The sequence below is a fragment of the Amphiura filiformis genome, chromosome 7 (genome assembly GCF_039555335.1).
Source record: "Amphiura filiformis chromosome 7, Afil_fr2py, whole genome shotgun sequence".
Lineage (NCBI taxonomy): Eukaryota > Metazoa > Echinodermata > Ophiuroidea > Amphilepidida > Amphiuridae > Amphiura > Amphiura filiformis.
The window spans coordinates 14,171,891-14,197,068 of NC_092634.1; the positions used below are offsets into that span (position 1 = coordinate 14,171,891).

At 35.9% G+C, this 25,178-nt stretch overlaps 1 protein-coding gene across 4 annotated transcripts in view; it reads right to left on the bottom strand.

The window, feature by feature from the left end:
* The window catches only part of LOC140156771 (kazrin-like), a 111,923-nt gene that overhangs the window by 29,506 nt on the left and 57,239 nt on the right, over positions 1-25,178 (bottom strand). For 3 of the 4 annotated variants that reach the window (XR_011859589.1, XM_072179735.1, XM_072179733.1), the window contains exons 2-6: positions 18,168-18,388; positions 14,543-14,627; positions 7,929-8,141; positions 5,675-5,870; positions 4,688-4,799 (exon numbers count right to left, since the gene is read on the bottom strand). Coding sequence is in view for 3 of the 4 variants with exons in the window: in XM_072179735.1 (XP_072035836.1) it covers positions 4,688-4,799; positions 5,675-5,870; positions 7,929-8,141; positions 14,543-14,627; positions 18,168-18,388 (827 nt within the window). In the remaining variant the exon portion in view is untranslated. The remainder of the gene's footprint in view (positions 1-4,687; positions 4,800-5,674; positions 5,871-7,928; positions 8,142-14,542; positions 14,628-18,167; positions 18,389-25,178) is intronic. The other variant, XM_072179734.1, reaches the window with a different exon arrangement.

Below are 25,178 nucleotides of genomic sequence, written 5' to 3' on the forward strand. Positions count from 1 at the left end.
CAAGGTAAACAAAAGTAAGTTACAAATGAGATAAAGTAAGATACGCCATTTTACCACAATGATACCTTGACAAGTCATCTGTGTCCAGGTATAAGTCGTCTGCCACGGCTGTATCTATCAAGGTGCAACTTAATGCAACAATAGGATTTATGGAGGCTATATATAGAAACAGAAGCCTATGTACCTGTCAGGCTGTCTCTAGTTCAACCTTTCGCTCGCTGTTCTTTTCTGTCACAAGACGTTTTTGTCTAGCTTTTTGTATGAGTAACTTATTATGCCAGATATGAGTCAAGGAAATACAGGTATAGTAGTACTTTTTGGCTTTAGTATACTATCCTGGGACAGATGAGGTGGCACGTGGCATCATACCAATCATTTGGTCAACAGTTTTTGTTGTTCTTTGCCCCTTCAGTATGTGCACGCATCAAGTTTTACTGAACGCCCATGCTTTTAAAATTTGCGCAAAATCAGATATAGGGTAACTTGGGCTATGATATTGGATAGTGTATGGGTTGTGTGCTGTTCTTCCAAGCATAGCAATGGAGTTGCTTATCTTTGTGTATAAATATTTCTGTCCCCGCATCTACATTAACCAAGCAGAGAGGTTTATTTTTTGCTTTCCTTTATTCTCTATCCAACCCTTGCCTCACATTTACATACACTTGTCCAAGTCCACAAGCTAGGTCATGCACACACATATCCACTAAACTACCCTAGCACTACTTCTGGAATGCCACTTCAGGAAACTATCCAGGCACAAGTATACTATCCAGGGAGAGGAACCATTATCACCTTGCACTTGGTCCAGCACTTTGAACTATAATTTGGTTCACCTCAAGTTTGGAAGTGACTTCAATGGTACTTCGCTGTTGCATTGCAAGCGTGATAACAAAACGAGGGTGTACGTGTGCGTGTACATTTAGGGCGTTTAACTTTACGCATCACGGGAAAAACGCACATGCATCACTACCAAACTTGAGATGAACCAAATTATAGCCTAGGACTATACAATCATCCCAGTCAATGAGGGTCACAATACACACCCACTTAGCTCATTATGTCTCCTCTCCTTTTTTAATTTTCCCCTTTTCTATTCTTTACCCTTTTCTTTCCTGTTATAACAAACTGTAATACCTAGTCCTCAAACTACTAATATTATGGCACAATATTTATCCTTCTGTCACACCAGCAGAACCATCAATCAAAGTTTCACTTTTTGTATTTCACAATAACTGGGCTATTCCATTTAAAATCCACACTACCCCTGTGGAAGATTTTGGAAATATCTTCTACAGGGGGAGTATGTTTTTCACATGTCAGGGTCAATCATTTTGAAACCCATACTCCCCCTGTATTACGACTTTACCTATATCTTCCACAACTGGAGTGAGTATTTCAAATGGAAGTTACCCAACTGTCTATTATATTTGAAACTCATACTCCCTCTGTGGAAGATATTTCCAAAATCTTCCACAGAGGTAGTGTGGATTTTAAATGGAATTTGCACTCAGTCAGCTTCCTATCCCTTGCTATGTTTGTCCCAGGTTCAAGTTGACAACAAATATGACAACATGCAGTTTGATTAAAGAAGTATAGGTTAAACCCTCCATCAATCACAGCATTGTACTGCCTCTTGCCTAAATGCCCATCAATGTCAAGGACAGTCTGTATTTATGATTTAATAGATTTCTTTCAAGTTTTCAACTCTCTTTGTTGAATTTGACCTAAAATTGCTTCCAATTAGAATGCTTTCAGTCCAAAATACTTTTCTCACAATTGTTTCAGGTTGGGTAGATTCTCATAATACGTATAATACCTGTATGCAGTCATTTTTCATTTTGTGTCAGGGTTATAGAATTAAACTTTATTTGTTATCAAATCAATTCATGTGAATAACGAAGCAAGGTTATTTCCAATACTATTGCTTCATGCATGGGTGCATACAAAAAGACCCTGCTTTGTTTGTTTGGATTCTTAATGAGAGATAAATAGAAAGATTCTTTTGAGCACTAAGAATTAAATCAGATTTTGCAAAGTTGTTGAGAATCTAGTGTACTTGCACCTAATGCAGATTTCTGTGCATTAGTGTATTAATGCTTTTCAAAATGAGCATTACTAGGGCTTTTCCAAAACAAAACAAACAAAGCAGAAGTAAATTAAAATGACTAAGTCTTCTAAAACAAATATCATCTGTTCTTTTTCTGTTCCAATTAATAAATAAAACATCATAAGACATTTAACTTTCTTTATACCATTCATGCCATGTGCTTAAGGATGAATCTGATGTACACAAAATAAATTCTGTATGTGTTATGGTTCTTGAGCTAAGTACAAAGGTTAACATGAAATTTGGAATTGAATCAATTTGTTACAAAGGTAAACCCTTCCAGATTTCTGTGAATATCTATAACAGAGCCATTACTTTTATTTTCATGCAGCTACTGTTAATTTTGACTTGAACACACCTTATTACTAACAATTGATAAGCCTCTTATGATGATATGATCATCATAACATTACCTTCTAAATTAATCAAGCGGCTGACAATTCTCACTATCTCAACTAGAGTCAAATTGACAAGTGGCCTGTCTTGATCTGACCTGTTTAATGGTCTCATAGGACCAATATATGTCAGCGGTCAATGATGACTAGTGTGTAATCTTCATCAATATCTAAGAACCCGGGCTAAGGACAGGCTTAGATCTGTACCATGATAACCCTGGTACCTTGCATCTTGGAGCTCCGTTTGAATGCTCTGACCATGTAAGACTGCACAAACACTGATCAGGGCAGGATCAGATGTTGACCATCAATCTAAAGGGCGATTTTTTTTCTGGCTCTCATTACTTTGTCTATTAGTCTACACATCACGAGTTAACGCAATGGGGCAAGTCATAAAGGAGATAACTAATACACTGATGCAAGATCTGCTCAAACACAACATATGTTGATGTAACTTGCTAGCATACTTGGCATATTATTTATTTATAAAATTCGGTTGAAGCCAGGCTAAGCCCAATAGTGCTCAGAGGCTACTAAATTTAAGGGATGCCAACCTGCTCGGCAACCAAACTCACGTGGCACTGCAAGGAATTGAACCCGGGCCGCAGTGGTGAGAAGCGAGTGAGAAGACTACACTAACCCATCCTCCCAAACATCTTAATTGAATTAAACAGAATTTATATAAATTGAAGTGAATTATGATGTAATGAGGCCTTTTCTGCACCTTTGATATGTGCCAAGGTGGCAAGTGGCTTCATATAGTTGCGAACCAGCGAGTATCAAAGCTTACTCTGATCTCTGCTAAGGCAAACCTGCCAACTTAGCTGGCTTATCTCAGTGATGACTGCTTTGTAAGCGTAACTCAAAACCCTTAATCTGAGATCTCAGCTTTGCACCTAAGGGAATTATTACTACTTGATACCTCTATGATGACCAATGCATAACTTAATCCTCAAACTTTTCACTACTTCATCATCTGTTGTTACACAATAAAAACCCCCTTACTTCAGCCTGACCCTTTCATATACCTTACATAAAAGAATCTTCTCTGTCTTGACTTAAACCGACCTTAACATTGTACAAAACATAACCCCAGGGGATACTTGCCCCTTGTCTCAATAGGAACTCCCTCACACATGCTAATCTGTAAAGACAAAGTCCCTGAACCCCAATATGCTTGCATACTCAAATAATGACCTTGGAAGACACTGGGTACAAAAACTCATCCTCAATAACACAGTGTCAATTTTTGAGTTAATACTATTGAATGGAGTTTATTGAACTGTGCAATGAGAGATGGGTCCATTTTGGTTCTTTGTCTACTCGCTACCTCAAAACTTTGTGATGACTGCTATTTAATCTTAAAACCCTTGCTAATTCTTTCTTTTAAGTATCTCCGGTTCCTTTTTTGTAATTCTGTCTGCTGGAGAGGAAATACTGACTGCCCATGACCAATTGCGACTGTGTAATTGTCGTGCTAACTTCTTATAAATAAAACGTTTTACCTATATCATGATCAGTTCAATTATTTATATAATAAGGACTTGGAGAGTTCAGGTTAGTAAGAAGTTAAGTAGCAAGTTTATTTGAAGTCTGTGGATCTATCATAACTTATGTGTTGGAAAAACTCCAAGTGGTTGATTTTAAACCTACAATCAAGGAAACTTGTTGGTACATTTTGGTGAACTTAACCAAAACCACCATCCCAACTCAAGCATGATGAAAGTGGTTTTAATATTGGTGACTTGAGACCAACATCTCCCCTATATTGATTGAAGGGGTGTGTGGAAAGACAAGGGGAAAGAAAATATGGTCTTCTTAATAGCAAACTTGGACTATATGAATCGCATCCGAATGGCAAGAAGTGAGGATTGGGCTATTACAGTTGAAATCCAAACACCCCTATGGAAGATATGACCTTAATCTTCCACACAGGGAGTGTAGATTTCAAATGGAGTCACCCATTAGGATATGAACTCCATTCACACTCCTTGCATGGAAGATTATGGTCATATCTTAATGGGTGACTCCATTTGAAATTCACACTCCTTGTGTGTGAGATTAAGGTCATGTCTTCCTTATCGGTGTATGGGTCTTAACTGGAATATCCAATTTCAACATGTCATAAAGTGTACGTATCAACCATTCTTTGGTTGTATTTCATATTTGATATCTGTGGTCTTACCCTGTCTAACTCTTGTTCAAGACTTTCCACTTCTTTCTCCTTCTTATCCAGCGTTTCCCGTAATGCCACCGATCTCTCAGCAGCTTCTCTGGCTCTCTTCAGAATCTCCCACCTGAAACAGACCAGAGATGGACCAAAAATCATATATTAAACTCAAATTGAACTTGATGCATTATTTTTTAAATAATTTAGTTTGCATTTCAAGAGTATTGATACTTCTAGACAACCTTGCAACTGAAGCCTGAAACCCTGCATGACAAACTGTTTTCTCAAAATCTGCTTTCATTAAGTTAATATGCCTGTGATATATGACAATTCCAGCCTATGTTTTTAATATAAAAATAAAAATAAACCCCTTTCATGTCAAATTATTCCAAATGTAAACCACTTATTTGATATATTCAAACAAAAAGCTTAAGAAATGCTTTTTAGAATATTTTGGTGTATCTTTAATCTAGTATCAACTGAGATGGTACGTCTTTTGCATCAAAATTAGGAGCATTGAATCGTCCTAACTTTCATTTATCTATTTTGCTTCTGAGTGTATGTCCTTAGTCACCCAGTAGTTGTAAACAGAGTTTTGGAAATAAATCTAATACTGGTTGCCTGATGAAGTCTGTTGGCTCCAAACACAACATTGCAAAGTTGCAAATAGTAAGGTCCGGTATTAGATTTATTTCTAAAAGTCTATTTTAACTCTCTCCACACGGGTGTCGACTGCAGACGACCAGTTTCAAAAAATTTTTAAAATTCAAAAATTTCAGTAATGTAAATTGTCATGACCATATTTGGTATCAGCTTGAAAAATACATTAAAATGAGTACAAACAAGCCTAGTATTGGTTCAGTAGTTCTTAAGATAGCTCTTGATATTTTGAGAAAATATTTCAAAATTTCAACTTTTTCCGTTGAAGCGCATGGCTAGCACGCAGAGCATTAAGTTCCTATGCATTTTTCTATACAACTTCAACCCAACACCAGTTCTAACCTGTCTTTTTCCACCTCCTCTTTCTCTGCAATGATCTTCTTGAGATTCTCATCACTCTCTGACATCCGTTGCTCATAGTTACGTAAGAAATCCCTCATCTCTTCTTCCTTTGATTCCAATGTACAATAAAGCTGCTTCATCTGGTTTAACAGATCAACTTTCTCACCCTTCAGTCTCTTTCTGTCTTGTTTCATTGCTGCAAGGGGAAGAGTAACATTAGGATATTCCAGTTGAAATCCATACTACCCCTGTGGAAGATTTAGCTAAAGTCTTCCACAGAGGGAGTATGAGTTTCAAATAGAACAGACAGTAGGATAACTTCCATTTGAAATACTCACTCCAGGTGTGGAAGATATAAGTAAAGCAATAATACAGGGGAGTATGGGTTTCAAAATGATTGACCCTGAAGAATAACATTTGAAAAACATACTCCTCTGTGGTAGATATATAAGCCATAATACAGGGGGAGTATGGGTTTCAAAATGATTGACCCTGAAGAATAACATTTGAAAAACATACTCCCCTATGGTAGATATTAAGCCATAATACAGGGGGAGTATGGGTTTCAAAATGATTGACCCTGACCAATAACATTTGAAAAACATACTTCCCCTGTGATAGATATTTCTAAAATCTTCCATAGGGATAGTGTGGATTTTAAATGGAATAGCCCAAGCTTTTATTAGTAGTAAGTGAACCAAGATGGCTTGAACGCATTACTTTCACTTCATATTATTCAGGATGTCCACTCCTGTCCTGTGTCTCTATTTGTTCTATGTCAATGCTACAGGCAAATGATTTGAGATACATTAGCGCTAAAACCAAAATGACATGGGGAAGTTGCAACTGTTGCCGCTTTGTTGTGTGCCATGGTGTACATGACATTTTGTCCAGTCTACATTATGATTTAGGTTTGAGTTTAAGGTTCATATTATGGTTCATGTTATGGATGGGTTTGGTTGGGGTTAAGGTTTAGGGTTAGGATTAAGATCATTTCCCAGCAAATGATTAAAGTTAAAATTAAGGTTAAAACAATGGTTAGGGTTAGAGTAAAAGTTACAAGTGTGTACTTTGATTATGGTTGGGTATGGTTTAGGGCTGCAAGTTGAGGTACAGGTTCAATTTATGATTAGGATCATGATTAAGGGGCATGTTTAATGATTATAGTTAGGGTTTGGGTCCAGTTTTACAGTTCATTATGGTTATGGAAAATATATACGATAAGAGTATGGTTATGCCTATAATTTACGGAGAGTGTCATGGTAGGCTAAAGGAACAAATGACACATGGGCAAAACAGGGGAGGAGGAGGCTAAGTTGATAACAAGCCATATATGACTGGGGAACTAGTTTATCTGGCATATATGCCCCCACTTCTAGCGTGCTGATCTATTTTTGCCTCCTTCATCATGTTCATTGCTTGAGGGAAGGAAATGTAACTGTAGGCCGTAAACTTGATTTGACATTAACACATTTTACTTTTTTGCTTTGATCTTATTTTGGTCTACTTCTGTCCTAGTAACCTCTTTATGTCTTATTTCATAGCTAGGGGGAGAAACTGAAATCAATACCACATTGTTGCTCAATCAATGCATAAAACACAATACGTGAGAAGCACATTTCGATGAAAAGTCGCTGTACTTGTCAAAGATTTGTCATTCTTATGTCTTTTTGTTTCTCTTCTTTTGTAAGTCGGTAAGGTAATTTGGGAGTTGCATAATTTCACAAATGTTGTGAGAGACTCAAATTTTTAAAGTTAAGTTGCTGCAAATATATCCATGAAGGTATTTACCACCATTTTCCATTTACTATATACATGTAGTTGACTAACAACATGCATGAAAGCAAATTACCGCAGAACAGGATTTTTATGTCTATTGTGAACAATTTTTGCCCCAAAATATTGTGTTACAGAGCTGACAGGATCAGTACTTTCATTGAAGCTTCCAACTCAGCACAATATATACTTTATATGAAATTACAAGAAAGTAGATCTGTCACTCTTTGTGTATACTAAAGGTAAAACATTTACAAATTCATACATGAAACAGCTTTAGCTTTTGGTACATAAATGCAGAACAGGCTGTGTTTCTCTGACTTTGATATGTATTTTGAAGCCGAAAGACAAAGTCAAGACACAGAATTGTAATCTATAACAGATCTCACCATGTATTTAGATCTAGACTTGGATGTAAATGTAATACTGTCCAACACACTTACAAGTAGTAAAGCAGCCGGGATTATGTATTCTTTACCTGATAATGCCTCCTTGGCCCTGGCCAATTCATGCTCTGTTTGCGTCAGCTGAATCTTAAGTTCACTCGCACTCGGTATTTCTACTTCACAATGACCGAGCGCCCTCAAGTCATCCAACTGCTGCAGGAGGTTCTTGTTATCTGACTCGAGTCTGTCATTTTGTTGTCGTAATCTCGCCAACTCGCTCTCATCTCGTTCATTGTGCCATTCTGCTGTGGGATAAGTAAAGAATAACATACAATTATGAATAGCTGGCTGTTGAATTCCACACACATTGACCCTTATTCACCAACAGGCGGACAAACAAACACACAATCTTACAAATAAACGAATGTTCAGCTCATAGCAGAATTAAAAACCTTCATTTATTTTGGCACATACTTTTGTAAGTGAAAGTAAGATATATGTTACAAATTTGTTAAGCTTTCTTTTCAAATAATATGCCTAAATTACATGATTGAATGCATTAAAAATGATGTCAGCCTTGTATTCAGTATCATAAGTATGCATATCAGAGAAAATTACATATTTGTTACTTTAAAATAATTTACGCTGCCAAAGTCATTTCATCAACTCTAAATCCCCATCAATTAGTCATTGCCATTATTATAAGAGTCTTGATGACAATAATCTTTATGAGGCTGTTGGCAGACTCATGATGATGATATCCGCATATGGAAATCATTTATTTTTCTATTGGATTGTGTCGGCTGTTCCCATGTTGTCTGCTACTGTTTTTACCAAACTGACTATATAATAAATCCTTAACCCCAAGAGAACTACCTGCCGATTGGCCAAAAAGAAGTTTTCATTATCAATTGGACCAATCAGCAACATTTTTAGAATAATTTCACTACGTAAAAAAATTGGGTTGAATTATTTGCAAAGCTCCATTCTGATTGGTGATTAAAGTGAAGATATCATGTAATTGACCAATCAGAGGCAATGTTAGATCGGCAGGTAGTGCTCAGGGGGTTAAAGCAAGTCACAGTCTGACACACCATTGTTTTTGCATTATCTGTATGGTTCATTTGATATTGCACAAAATAAAAGTTGGCAGACTTATTTTTCTATTGGATTGTGTCGTCTGCTACTGTTTTTACCGAGCAGACTGTCAATAAACAAGGAATTGCCTTGAATAGAAAGACTGCATTTGCTGTTTACTGAGAGTGTTGTGCTCCATGTCCAATGCTTTAAAGGCACTTGATACAAAGGGACACAATGCTCCTGATGATCGCTTGAGACATTCTTCATTCAAATCATTAAATTATTGATTTCATTTTTTCTTGATGCCAAATAAATTAAAATTCACAAAGAAACAATGTTGTCTATCATCCAAGATGTCATCAACAGCTAACAATGTCAGAAAACTTAACACAAATGCAATGTTTTATTTATTTTTGTATTTTTTTCATTACACAGCCTCAAAGACAGTACCTCACATTGTTCCTAATAAACACCTCAAAAAAAGTAACTCACCCCCCTTAAATAATGGCCATTATTCAAAAAGGGGCTATTGTATTACAAATCTGTAAAATGTGTTGGAAGCAGAATTTATTTCTGCGTATTTTTACACCTCATTTGATACGATAGCCCAGAAAACAACACCGGTCAATTTAATGTAGTGTGGTCCAGATTTGAAAGTTGCACTTACATACAAATGTTTACAATACAAAAACACTCAAGATATCATTACACAGATTTCCTTCCATTACACTCAATACAATATCAATACAATTTACTGCAACTTTCAAATCTTGGGTTACATTGATTTAAATGTACACTGTGACGTCAATATTTAGTCAATTGCTATAAATGAGGTATCAAAATGTGCAGAAATAAATTCTGCTTCCAACGCATTTTAAAAGATTTATAATACAATCGCCCGTTTTTGAATAATGGTCATTATTTAAGGGGGGTTAGTTACTTTTTTTGAGGTATTTATTCCAAAGCAGAGCTGTTTACTATGCAAGTTGTTTTAAATCCAAAAATACCAGTCAGACCAACCATCATGTTGGCATATCTTTTAAGCAGTATTAACAAATTAAATTATTTATATACCATTTAAAACAATTTAAAAGCACTAAACTTTTGTTTGCAATAAAATCGGGTCAAATGAAAGAAAAACAAATAATTATTATGCCTCAACACCAGACATAGATCCTAAAAGAATTTCACATTATGAATTCAGGTCAGGTCCAAGAGAAACAATGTCGTATTTGTACACGGCCTCCTGCCTCACTAGACATGGATCGTAGTAATTAATGCTTTAGATGAGTCCTATTACGATACCTATATGCATTCCACAGCTCTGTAATATCGCTGCGGGATACAATGGCGCACTAAAACACTATACAACTGTAAAATTCAAACTCAATTGAATAATTTTGTATAATAAAAATATAATTAAAATCAGATCATCTCATTTTCATTATAGTGTATCGGGATAGAAATGTGCAGTACCCAAATAAGAACAAACATGATCAGTTTTATGTCAGTGGTTCATGAGATAGCACACAATATATCAGACATTTATCGCTCAGCTTGACGGCTTACACCTGCTGAAACTAAATCGCCAGCTTCATCCCAAGCATTTAACAATAACTAGTTGAGTTTTGATCCAGTATAGCACGTGGGCATGCATGACTATACACGGACGAGTTCATGAACACGGAGATGAATTACAAAATGAGCTCTAACATGAGTTAAAGTGGTTCATTAGGTTTCTTTAGACAAGGCATATTATCTCACATTATGGCCCTAAGGGGTAATTGGCGAATAGTTATCGCACGCAAAAACTGTTGCAATAACATGTCTATCGAAATCTAAACTCTTCACAATTTTCTTTTCAATTTCCAAGTTTTTTAAGATGGATATTTGTTTTGATGATAATTTGCATCACTTCATCAAAATTCATTTAAAACAAGTACTTCTTGAAACATTTTAAAAATAGACACTTCATTTTGCTATCTTTAAGTACACAACTCTTCAGTTCATATAAAAGCATTTGAAATGCCAATTCAATTATATTATCACATTGTACTGTATGCAGACTAAACTTGCATTTCATAACCCAATTATTTTCTCTGTCTTCCAGAATTTTCAAATTCACATTTTGTGACAAGGCCTGTGAAACATGCTCTTTTTTTATAATCACAGTTGTATATAAAGGGACTGTTTTTCATGAATTCATGATATTCCAAACAAACATCTCCTCATGTTCCATGTATTCACTTGTGTATTGCATATCACCTGTTCATTGACAGAACATATAGGAATTAATTCATCCATTCAACCTTGTATTCTACGCATATGATACAAAATATTCCACGTTTTTATGCAACATTTTTATCTGATATGGTCTTCGTAATGAGAAATGGGGCCATGAGGCTGACAGCTTTGGTAATATGCTTACAACCATATAACATGCATATTACACTTTTAATTTACTAGTACTATCTGGTGTAATTACTATACGATGATACCTGATTTGAACTGACGTAATAGGTAACGCTATCGTGCCAACATATGAAATATTCACTCTAATCAAAATGAAAATATTAATACAAACTTTGAAAGTTGACGATATTACGGGTGGGAACTTCTGAATACATAAATTTTAAATTTTAATATTCTGTACCTACTCGCATCACTCTATTTCAATTAACTGTTACATGTATTATCAGAAAATTGTGAATATTTCCAAATGTAAATAACCTATTAACTCGTACTAATTCGTACTCCGGAAACCTGTCTCAATTTTAATTCATGTAAAGTGCATTTACAAATGTAATTTGGGGATGCACAGCGGATGTAGTGGGCGGTGGCCTCATATTTGGTTGGATGACAGCAAGTGAATTGTGAAATTGTACATAACATTCATATTGCAAACTGCATACAGATTTACATATATATTAAGTGGATTTGCACTTCAAATGTTATTAGATCTCACTATGGACCACAATAGCCTCATCCCAATGCCATAGTTCAATAACTTCAATTAAATAATCATAGTGCAAAATTTGACCTCAAGTTGCAAAGTATGAGTTTGTGTACCCAAATTTTCAAAGGTCATTCAATGAATGTGCAACTATATTGGGGTTAAAGAACTGTGCCCTGATAGATGAGCATGTTGTGGATCCTAGTGTCTGAGTTCAAACTGATATCATGTAGTGTTGTGTTGAAGCACTAAATTTGGAATAATTTCATAAAAAATAAGATTGCGGATACAATATATCAAACTACACAGCTTTTAAAATCATGTTTTTAAATACACTACTATCTCTTAAAAGCAAAATTAAGTCTTTTAGGTTTGCTTTTCTTTATTTTAATTTTGTTCTAATTTTACAGAATGTCAGAATTCATCATGCCAAGAATATAACATCCTACCCACAGCACCTGGTAATACCATGAAAAAATATTTGATTTTCCCCCCAAAAATTTGCATTTAAATATTTCAAAATGATCGAATTACAATTAACCTGAAAGATTGTGCCGGATCTTGTTTTTTTTCATACAAATTGCAATTCTAAATCTCCTTAATTGTGCATTTTCTCTCAAGTACCATTATAAATGTTGCATCTTATTTCTTATGATACTATTCGTACAAATTACGATTCAACTTGTATAGATTCTAAATTTCTACAATATCTGTTACAAAATATTACTAGTAGTGTCAAGTTTCAAATCTTGTTTTCAAATAATTTGCAATTGCACATATCTCCGAGGCAAGATTTAGCTTTTATACAAACTTGGAGGAATCTGAGAGCATTTACTATTGATAACACACTATTCTATCCCAACACACACAACCCTGTAACCTGCCATTTATAAATAATCCAAACTTCTTACTGTGTACAAGCTTTTGTAAAGGTGGTAATTTTTGTGTGTGCAATTTTTTATACTTGTCAGCATTTAAACTATTTCGCCTGTTTTAAAATTTTGTGATTTTGACTTTTCTGACATAGACGTATATACATTTAATAACATATTTGCCCATTTTAATTTTTGCGGTAGCTGCATTGAGCACGAAATTAATGTTCCACAAAAAAAGTCCACTTCACAATATAGCATCTTTATTATAACTTGACAAATACGATTTATAAATTAATATGTGACGTTTGTGAGTTTAGACAAGCAAGTCATAATTTGACAAATCAACATTACCAGGTAGTATGCCTATAGGGTACTTGCTTTGATATTACACCTGTGATATCTTAGCGTAACAATTACCAAGAGTATAGAAAACTATCATCCCACTAGGATCCACAACATGCTCATCTATCAGGGCATAATTCTTAAACCCCAATACACCTGTACATTCATTGAACGACCTGTGAAAATTTGGGTACAAAAACTCATACTCCGCAACTTGAGGTCAAATTTTTCACTATGATTGTTTAATTGAGGTTATTGAACTATGCCATTGGGATGAGGCCATTGTGGTCCATAGTGTCTATATCAATATCACACGAAAAAGTGATCTGTGCTTGATGTATACTAATTGAAATTAACCCCTGTTTTAAAATAATAATGATTTTTCCCAAATTAAGATATAATTTTACAAATTGCACTAGGGAGCACACCTTCATGTGAATGTACTTGAAAAACTAAAAGCCATGAATCCAGCATTTCATCAGTTTGGAATTTGATAAAGCTATGTGACAGCATTTTGTCACATTTAAATACAAATCTCTAATTAATTGAAGATTCTGCACTAAGCGTTGAAGCATTTAAACTTCAGGTTTCCGTAAGTATTTTCTGTAATTCATTATGTTTTTTAGCTGCTGTGTGAAGCATATTACAGCATACTGAGAATCCCAGATAGCTAGTAACTGGTCCATTTGTTTTATACCGATAATGGGCGAAAATAAAGGGCAATGCTTATTTTTTGCGGTGCAAAGCTATTTTGTAATGGCGATTCATACAGGGCTCTTCACATGTTATATAGAGACCACAGATACAGACCATATATCAACAGCCAAAATCCCATGCATTGTATGCTGTGAATTCTCGCATATTCATGAGGGACAATTGTTCGATCATGCCATGTCTAAAGCAGTATACAGACTTTTTATTGTACGTACAATATTGTATGTACAATATGTACGTTATTTAATCTATTGCCATTCTATTTCCAGTACTGTTTAAGTTCTAACGAATGTTTGATGATGTAAAATCGATAGTATATTTCTGCTAGGTATTGTATGTAACATATTATCGTCTTTTCGTCATCATACATTCGTTAGAACTTAAACATTACTGGAAATAGAATGGTAATAGATTAAATAACGTACATATTGTACATATAATATTGTACAATACTCGGAGTCTGAAGCGCGCTTAACAATCACGCCAGCATTGCATGCCTTCATGTATACATGATAGAACATTGCGTACCTTTGCGATTACGCGATAGACCGTAAAAGTACGCGGTAAATGCGTAGCAGTTTTGCCTGTCGCATTTCATGGAACAATCGGCCCTCATTATTGGGTGATGCTAAGACTTTGACTGCCTGTACTCAGTCTGATCTTTTTCGTTCATATAGGGACAGTTTCTAGTCATCCGGTATTCATCATTATGTAGAATCCATCTTGATATTTATCAACTTACCTCTTGTTGAATCATGTTCACTATCTGGCATAGACTCTGCATCAGATCCTAGATCTGTTATATGTGTCTCTGTGACTGGTGGTGGCTACAACAAAATGTGAAAGAGATTATATTTATTTATTGGTCCTAAATATCAATTACAGACTTCAACACAATCAGGGGTGTGATTCAAAGCTTGTGAAATATCCAGAAAATATTTAAAAAATCCAGAAAAACAGCATGAAATCAGGCAAAAATACTCTAAAACAGGCTGAAAATCAATAAAATTGTGTAAATTTTGGCCACAAAAAATCCAGAAAATCTGGAAAAATCTAGACAAATCACACCCCTGATGAATGAATGAATGAATGAATGAGTCAATCAATCAATCAATCAATCAATCAATGAACCAATAAATCATGAATCAGTAAGTCAATCAATCAACCAACCAATCAATTTAGCATTTAAGAAACCAATAATTTTTGGTCCTTCATGTGTTTTAGAGGTTCAAAAGCAAATATCTCAAAAAGAACTTTGATGACTTAACATGCCTTTTCATCTGATGTTGACTTTTAGACTTTCCTCAATAATAAACTTGGAGAGATAATTGCTACCTGTGAGGAAATGACACTTGCACAATACTGCACTGAACGGTTACTCCTTCATTTCAGGCATGGCACATTCTTCTTTGAATGAATTAGGAACTTGCAATTTATTGCTACCAACCCACAGCTTTGTGATCAAGATACTCTTTCCATACAATTTAATTTGTAATTTGTCTTACGTCTTTCCAGTGCAATCAATGAACAAATCAGAAACGCTATGTTGCCATGCTTGCGTGTGAAACAAGTCAACAGTTGAGCAACAGTAATATCTGATGAATATGTAACCAAGTTAGCTGCTAAACTTGGTCCCATACAAAATGTGCAACACATCCATAAAGATTGCATGTGTGTATATTATTTAAGTTTGTACAGATACAAACTAATAAATAAACAAACCAACAAACATTGTTCATTGGAAGAAGAATTCATGCAGTTTTTTTATCTGTTTCAGTAACCAGTTTGTGTCACATGTATTGGAATTGATCTTTTCGGTAAATCCCATAATTCTTTGCGGTTAGACCTCTGATGTCATCACGCCAATGCGCACATCGTTACTGCACACTTCACGGCTTTCAAATGCACAGTAACGATGTTCTCTACATGTGCACATCGGCGTGACATCAAATGACAATATCTCAGGTCTAATCGCACATGTCACATACAACCATCAAAATATATTCAACCAATCAATGTCTGGGGATTATGCTGGTTTCATACTTTCTGCTGCTTGCCGCTGAGTGGCGTGATGCTTCATCATGCCGCTTGCACTCGTCTGCAAATGGAGCGGCACACCGCTGAGCAGCAGTGGCATGACTCTGAAAGCCACTTTTGCCGCTAAGCACCGCTCCAAAATCGTATTTTGTTCTCATACGTCAGAGCGGCACAGCTCCGAGTTGACTTGAATTCAACTCCCAGCGATGCTGCCCCTTGGGCAAAGCGTTGGAGTGATTGATATATCGGCTTGCCGCTGGTCAACGCTAGTGTTTCTGGTGCGATTGCGCAAGTGAAGCAAAATCATCTTCAGAGCAGCAGAGCGGCAAGCGACAGGAAAGTATGAAACCAGCATTGTTGTTGTTTACCACACACAACATCATTCTGAACAATTTCGGAAGGTTTCTGATCAGCCACTGAAAAGGTCTGTAGAAAAACACCATCATACATGTAGTTGCAGGACAATATCTCAAGTAAGAGAAAGCTATTCACTTGTATTTTGCACCCTTGATTTGGACGAGTTGGTTGCTAGGCAAAATTATAAACTTATTTTGCCTTGATAATGTGAATGCCCTGTGACACTTGTGATGTCTCATTTGTGTACTTTGAAGTCAGCCACCTCAGGATCCTGTTTACATCATAGTATCACATACTTCACACTTCGAAGAGTGATTTCATTACAATGGATGATATACGGCTATTCCAGTTGAAATCCACACTACCCCTGTGGAAGATTTTGGAAAAATCTTCCTCAGGGGGAGTATGAATTTCTATGATATAACACATTAACAGATGCATTTGAATCTCACTCTCCCTCAGGGGAAGCACGGTGGCCCAATGGTTAGGGCACAAGCTTCATAATCGAAAGGTTACGGGTTTGAGCCCCCCCCCCCCACTGCCAGTGTGTTGCGTCCTTGAGCAAGATAGCTTAATTCCAAATTGCTTCACTCCACCAAGGTGTAAAATGGGGAGCTGTTGGGTGTAATCACAATCTAAGTCACTGAGAGTACCTGTGCATCAGCTGCAGACTTGGTGAAATGGAAATGATTCTGATATATCCTAATAGCAGGGGAATAATTGTTGAAGTGTGCTGATAATTAGGTCATGCCTAGCTGAAGCGCACGTTAAATCACCAACATTTATTTTTTTAGGGGAATAATCGAGTTGAATCTTTTTAAGAGGGTGTATGATGAATTGCAAAATGAAGCTGCCTAATGTGCTCATTCCATTTGAAATTCATACTCCCCCTGTGGCAGATATTTCCAAAATATTCCACAGGGGTAGTGTGGATTTTAAATGGAATAGCCTAATGGAAGATATTAAAAGGACAGCTTACCCTTGAGTTGGTCAAACTGAACTAAAGTAGCATGAAACTTTCTCTATATATTGATATTATGTTCTCCATCAATGATAGGAAATGTTGATAGGAAGTACCGCTTGTAGATATCCTTCCTTTAATATTATCAACCCATTTCCTCGCTACATTTCTGACATATTATTTCTTCAGGTTGCTTGAGTTATACAAAAGACTGTTTACATTTCGGAATATTAGACTAAATTTGTGCTAAATTGCTGGATATGTTAAACACTAGGTTGGTGGGGGTAATTGCATAGACTTCAACAAACAAAACCCTTTGGAGGCATCCAGACTGACTCTTGTTTGACAGTACTAAAAGAAGCCCTTTATGCTAGACTGCCCTTCCTACTGACAACTTTAAAATGAGTCTACAATGTAGATACTTTTATCTACTGCCAAAATTGTGGCTCTGAAAACAATTGTTCTAAGTAGGTTGACCCTTGGTCTGGTAATGAATTGGTGGCTCTGAAAAGAGCTGTTTAAAAATAACTCTATGCCCACTGAAATGATGGTGGCTCTAAAAAGAATTGTTCTGAGCTGACCATTAGCCTAGTAATGAACTATTGGCTCATAAAAGAGCTGCCTAGAAAGTATTGTGTTCACAGGAAGGATAATGGCTCTGAAAAGAGCATTATCCAAACTAGAATGACCCTTAATTGTGTTTATCTGTCTTTTCCATTCAATTTCGCCTGAGTATGACATAAAGATAATTTTCAATATTTGTCCTCAAAATTACATACACTTGAGCGAACGAAAACTTTACCTTATTTCAAAATGACATTAGGACTTCATTAATTTTGTAACAATTTATATAGCATATGTTTCACTACCTGATGGTATTTCCTCTTGCAAAAAGGATCCTCTAAATTTAGTTTGATCTTGATCTTGGCTATCATTTCTATGATTCACTTTTTTCCCTATACAAATGATAATCACTACCAATCTCTTCTACATATCTAGTATCAACACTTACCTGTATAGTTTGATCATTGATCTTGGTTATCAATTTCTTATTCTCTTCCACAACTCTCCTATATTTCGTCTGTGCATCTAATAATAGCCTTCTCATTAGTCCCAGACTTGATTTGAGGCCATCTCTTTCACGGGCTTGGTGAGACACTTGACATTCAATTGATTTTGGTGTGAGCATGACCTGGACGATCTGGTCGTTGAGACTGTCGAGTGATTGTAAGGCTGCATTGGGGGAAATGAAAAAGAGGCACAAGATGGTTAGTTATGTGAAGACTGGAATAACTTGACAGTTTTTTAGCGATATTCTATTATGGATGCCCCACAATCCTCATATGATTATTTATGCTATTGCTTTGACTAAATGTGTTATTATCTTCGTAATATCTTAAATCAGCTTTTTGAGAAACAGCAAAACTGAATACAAAGTTACGTAGAAGCCATCCACACCCACAAAATCTGCCTGACCGACTCAGATTTTGCCTGACCAACTCAGATTTCAATAAGTGACATTTTGAACCTATTGATGCATAAAATAAGTCCTTCGTTACTTAGTCGGAGTCACATAAAAACACCACCAATCAAACAGCAATAGAGTATAGGTCTCGTTCTTAGTAAGGTCTCGCTCCAACGTGCTCACAATTCGTGGCACATAATGATCGAAGGGACCTGGGCTAGGTTTATTAGTGGCTTGCTCAAAACAAAATGTATTGCTCAAAATGAGTAAATTAATTATGTTGAGAAGTCAAAATTGAGTTACCGTGGAGATCTGACTCAATTGGCTTGATTACATCACATGGTACACCTGGTTTGTGATAATGAAGAGATCTACAACCTGGAGTTATTTATCAGCTTGTCACAAGGTGTCAAGACTACCCCTTGGATCCACAACATGCTCATCTATCAGGGGCACAGTTCTTAAACCCCAATACATTTGTACATTCATTGAATGACCTATGAAAATTTGGGTTCAAAAACTCATACTCTTGCAACTCGAGGTCAAATTTTGCACTATGATTATGTAATTGAGGTTATTGGACTATTAAAGTGTAAAGAAATAGGTAGAATGAAAGAGAAAACGCTATCTCGTATTTCTCGCTGTGAATCTGCTTTTTAGTACTTTTTTACTTTTAAAAGATTCATTTCCACCAAGAAAAACTGTTTCTGTGGTGTATATATATCCAGAATTCGACAACCATTACAACTGAATAAGATTTTCTGGTTTTTGCCATTTCACGACACAAATTATGCAGTATATTGATCTTTTAAGCTGATTTATGAGGAAAACATTATTTTGCGTATTTTTGGTCACTCCGATCCAGTGTCAGGTCTGCTCATAAATTGGGTTAAATTGAGTTAGTCAATACAGGGCAGCAGTTTTTTATTTAATTAATTAATTGTCGACAATTTTTGGGCATAAATCTTGCCTTTTCTCCCATTTTGCAGTTGCCATTTCACTTTTTTTTTTAAAGCCTAAATATAGGCCAATATAATTTAAAGAATATTTATGACTGTCTTACAATTCAGCCAATGAACATGAACTTGAAGAAATAACCACAGCTGGTTCACAATTTTGGTCTTCAAATTTAAAAGAAGTACAAAAATTGATAACAAGCACTCCAAACTCCAAATTTCATGCCCCATCTGGGCCCGCATGATGACATTTTGGAGGAATGCATCCAACACTGATCAGATTCTACTCTCTATTCTTTTGAATATTTAAAGAAATATATTCATCATTTTCTGATCATTAAGGATGCAAGTGCCATGATGCAAGACCTATTTTGTAAGCTTCAGACTACGTCTAATGAAGTATAACCTCTTACAAATGCCAAGGGGGAAATCTAAGCAGTTCGCTGATTTCACCCTTTGCTTAAGGGGGACATGACCATTATGCTTGACCTATTTTCAAAAACTTAAAACAACTTTTCGTTTAAAATATAATCCATTTAGGTAAAATGTCTTCTTTTAAGTGCTAAATTTTTTCTGCTTGGAATCCTGGTAGCAGACCGTGTCAAGATACATTTTTCATATAATTTTTTGAAGACAAATATGTGAGGCGCTGTATCCGTTAATTATTCAGGAAGAACATAGCTATATCGGTTGACCTGTTTCTTAAAGCAAACTATCGCTAATGAAGCATACATACTGTAGACACTTGAGATTAAAATATTATCTTTCAGCGAATCATACCACCCAACATTTCTCACAAATATAGACTTTCAGAAGTTGTTCATGTTTTTTGAACAATGCTTGTAAGATATAGGCTATTGCACAATGCTCAATATGTAACAGATGGCTAATGTCCCCACCAAAGGACACAATGCTCCCATGGTTCATTTATAATATTCTAAATGTACCGTACTGAGAAAGGATGTTTGAACTTAATTTCAAGTTCCTCCAAAACCTGTAACTATGCAACACATTGAAGTAGCGACAAGGTTTGCTTTGGATGGGATACAGGTAACAAACCTACCCTTACTAGTTGTCAGACCATAGAAATAATGCAAAGCATAGAACCCATTTATTGAATTATGGCCTGCATGTTCCTGTATACGTGCTCTTAGGAGCGGATGTGTTATGCAGTAACATGCAGACTTCTATTTTTACACATGCACTTACAGATAATACTGATAACAACATATCGGTGGAGAAAACGGATTTTATTTTTTTACGGATTTTAACTTTTTAAGACTTACTAAATGCAAGGTAAACATATGACTTAACTTTACCAAAGCTGGCAAACTCTGAGGAAGGGTCTTTGTATATATTATAATTACTCTAATGCGTCCCTGAGAGTTGCGCTCAATCCCTCCCCCCCCCCCATTACTTTTACTGCAATGTTAGAAGATGACACCAATGTCAACCTGATGTCAATGACTGCAATAAGCCAAAAAACTCCTGTGGTTTTGGCTTATTGCAGCCAGTGACATCAGTTTGACATTGGGTGCAGCCTCTATTGGTACATACCGTATTTCGTCAAATAAACGCCCCCGGGGGCGTTACATTTTCCCAAGGGGGGGCGTTTATTCAAGGTCAATTTTAGCACGATACTGTCCGTTAAAATCATTAGGTAAACTAAAAACACACGCTAAAATGACGAACTATGAACTAGAAACACTGACTTCTGGCTCACTTCTGATCCAGATTTTCGCCAATTATTGATGCTATTATCGACCATGTGCGCAACTTGGTAAGCTTACTACACAAGATAGCATGGAAATATCAGAATTTTTTTTTTTTCTTGGTTGAAAAAAATGGTGGCGGCGTTTATTTGAGGGGGGCTACTATTTGACCTAAATACGGTAGGTATCTCCTCAAACACCTATGATTGGTTAGCATTCACTCAAAGAGCTGGCAATATATACTGCGTACATTTAAAGACAACACATTTATGTGCGCACAAAACAGTACAGGACAGGATCCGAAAGTCTTATTTGATGGGATTTTATGCATATAATATAGCCTGTTTATTGTTATGAGCACGAATATTCTGGACAAAAAGAAAAATTGCAAATTACTTTTGCACAACTATCAACTCTATTTACTAGATCGTGTCACATAAAATGTTGAAACCGCACATTGTCATTACAGTCATGATAAAATACTGGCTGAATAATTGATGCCGGAAATTATATGTCTGAGTCCTGAATTAATTAGTCAACTATTGCAGTGCAAAACACCTAACTGGATAATTATCATGCATAAAAAAATGCAAATAATTAAAACTTTAACCTCTGGGTATAGCAATCAGATAGTAAGGTTTTAAGTACTCAGTACAAATTACAATATGGGGATGTAATGCAAACATTGGTTTCCAATTTTGATGTATGGATGGGTAAATTTTCATAATTTTCTCAATTAATTGGGAAAAGTTGTACAAATTCTGGCCAAAATTTGGCCACAAATCTTGAATACCTGTTTGCTATATTGATGGGTCCACTTTCAGATTCTTACACTATGGACCACAATGGCCTCATCCAAATGGCATAGTTCAATAACTTCAATTAAATACGGGTAGTGAAAAATTAGACCTCAAGTTGTAGAGTATAAGCTTTTGTACACAAATTTTCAAAGATCAAAATAGGTCATTCAATGAATGTACAAATGTATTGGGTCTGTGCCCTGATAGATGAGCATGCTGTGGAATTTAAAGTGTGGATCCTAGTGTTAGCGGCACTTCCCTACTCAAACCAAAACCAAACTTGAGTTGATTCCCCCTCCCTCCACCCCATTATTAATTAATGTAAACAATAATATGACATTACTCAAGCAACAAGACAATAAAAATAACACCAATCACATTTTTTTTGACAAGTCGGAAATTGCAGAAAAGTGAGAACCGTAATAACAATATATCTAACAAGAATCTCAAAGCAGTTTTAATACATACGCATGTTTAATGCTGAAGTATGAAGAATCTAAAGTAAACACATGAAATGACTGGATGTGTGTTTTTGATCGGAGCTGTGCTGTAAGAAGATCAATTAGCTGTGACGTGGTTAATTAGCTATGATATGAACAGGCTTTGAGGCTGAGTTCACATACCAAGTGGAAAGGGATATTGGTTCTAAAATGTTGGCTTTGCACGATTGGTATCAATTAGTTTACCACGCATGATGCAACAGTATGTGTTTCACATTCAAACATTTATGTGCAGTATTGGATGTTTTCAAAAGATTTCATGAGTGTGCGTCAGAAATGTGTCAGTGACTGTGTTGAAAATGCAGATTCAAAACATGATAATTTGACTGCTTAGAGCACAAAAAAATGCTTTTTCAACATTATTTCTTCTCCAACAGGGACAAAACCATGACTGCCCCCATTATATTCTCAAGATGGAAAAAAAATGGGATGTCAAATCTGATTTTGAAACCTGTTTTGCCTTCAACCGTGACAAACTTTCCTGAGAACTAAGATTTTGCCCCCTCAGAATGACCTAACTGGTTACATGCAGAGCAGATATCTGTCCCTTCCCAGAATCCTTTGCAGCATGTTACACTGCTTCATGTAATCAAATGACACTCCTGTTTCTTTTCACAGACTCCCTGTAAAACATATCTTTAGAATCATAGCAGCTGAAGGGAGTATCCCATCATGCATTGCAGTATATCTGCATGCCCCATAGCAAATGTATACAAAATATTTATAAACAAGAACCGCTTAGATATTGAGAGCTACGGATAGTTTCACAGAACTTTAGGGGTCATATTTTTGCAAACTAAAGTCTAAGCTTGCCTGATTTAAGCGGGTTATTTAAAGATGAAGTGAGGGATTTTGTGTACATTTTCTTATAGCACATTCATTTCGATTATGGTGCCGCAAAGCATAATGGGATACTCCCTTCAGCTGCTGTGCTTTAGAATAGACTAAACAGGGGCTGTTAGTCAATGAAGTACAGGCGCGTATACAGAACTTCAGCAACCGAGGGGAGGGAATTTCTTGGTGAGCTAAGAAAGGATCATGAAACGTGTAACATATTGGCTTTTACCATATTTGACCATTTAAAAATGGTCAAATATGTTTTAAATTGGAACAAATTCATGTGAAGCACGCCTAAATTTGCCTTTTTAAAAGCTGAAATGGTCAAATATGAGATTGATTTAGTAAAATTACATGCACACAGGCGTTTCTCTTCTCTTTTTCTCCAATTTCTCTACTCATTTTTCGATACCCGGGGGGCTCGCGCCCGTTTAAGGGTAGACGAGGTATTGTTGGTCGAAGCAAACTAAAAATCGATTTTCATTATCTAAATCAATATATTATTGAAAATTAACACCTTGATGTTTTGCATAAGTTCATTCTACAAATCATATACTTTGCAAACTTACTTAATTTATTGTTGTTAATGAGTTATGTACGTTTTACAAAAGTGTTGTTGTTTCAGCCCTCTTTACAACGTAACTCAAGAACCGCAGCACCTATAAAGGTGTATCTGTGATATTTTAATTCTTCTACACGCTCTCTATGAATTGAGCAATGCAGTTTTTGCCAAAGCTCATTACCATTCGTAAGATGCTGTGAACTACCAAATCACAACAGTTTAAAATAAGTAATAACCTTAAAGGGCTGTATATGCTACTGAATTACGATAATTTGCAAGATTAAAGATGTGCTCTGCTCATTGAGGTACTTTTTGTTACTAAACATCCTGAAAAACCATGTTGCACTGCACAGCCTACAAGCACAGAAATCTGAAACTGAACACAATGCATTGTGGGTAGTGCAACATATCTTCTCTGGGTTACACACATGTAATCCAATATCAATGCAATCTAAATCCAGCAGACAACAAAAATATTACAGCAGAAATATGCAAAATGTCCGACGATAACGAAGAAGAAAAACATTGTTTTTATATTTTCAATTCAAATTAGATGATCAAATCATAACAATTGCGTAGAGGGAAATCTGCAAATTTGCTGGAAGCTCTTTTGATATTAATAAATTCTTAAAAATTATATCAAAGTAAAAATGTGTATGAGTGGAAAATGTGTGATTTACTATGACAGCAGCATTTACAAGTTACTTCAGGACTGTAGTCTGCAGGGGACTCTCATTGCAAATCAACATCAACACTTCTTAACACACCCAGTTGACACACTTGAAGAATGATGTTTCTTTGTATTTGACATTAAAGTAATCCTACTGAGGTGTGAATGTCAGCCCTATGGGATGTCCCCACCTAATCTAATACCTAAGTTTAACCACCGATAATCACCGTAAGACACTCTCCCCTTGACAGTCTTTCTGTTAACGCCGCATCAAATCGCAAAACGATTATGGTTTGCTTTCAGTGTCCTATCATCATGACATGTGCTTTCTTACAGTGATTTAAGTGTTAGTCATATGTAATGAGACATATGCAATGAGTGATAAATGGGACTGAGCCTATCAAGAAGCTAGGCCTACCAACACAGAATGACGATCCCAGGATGACGATGAAGCATCCAAGGGGACTATATCTACAATATTTATACCCCCATTATTACACCTGCCTACATAAATCAACATA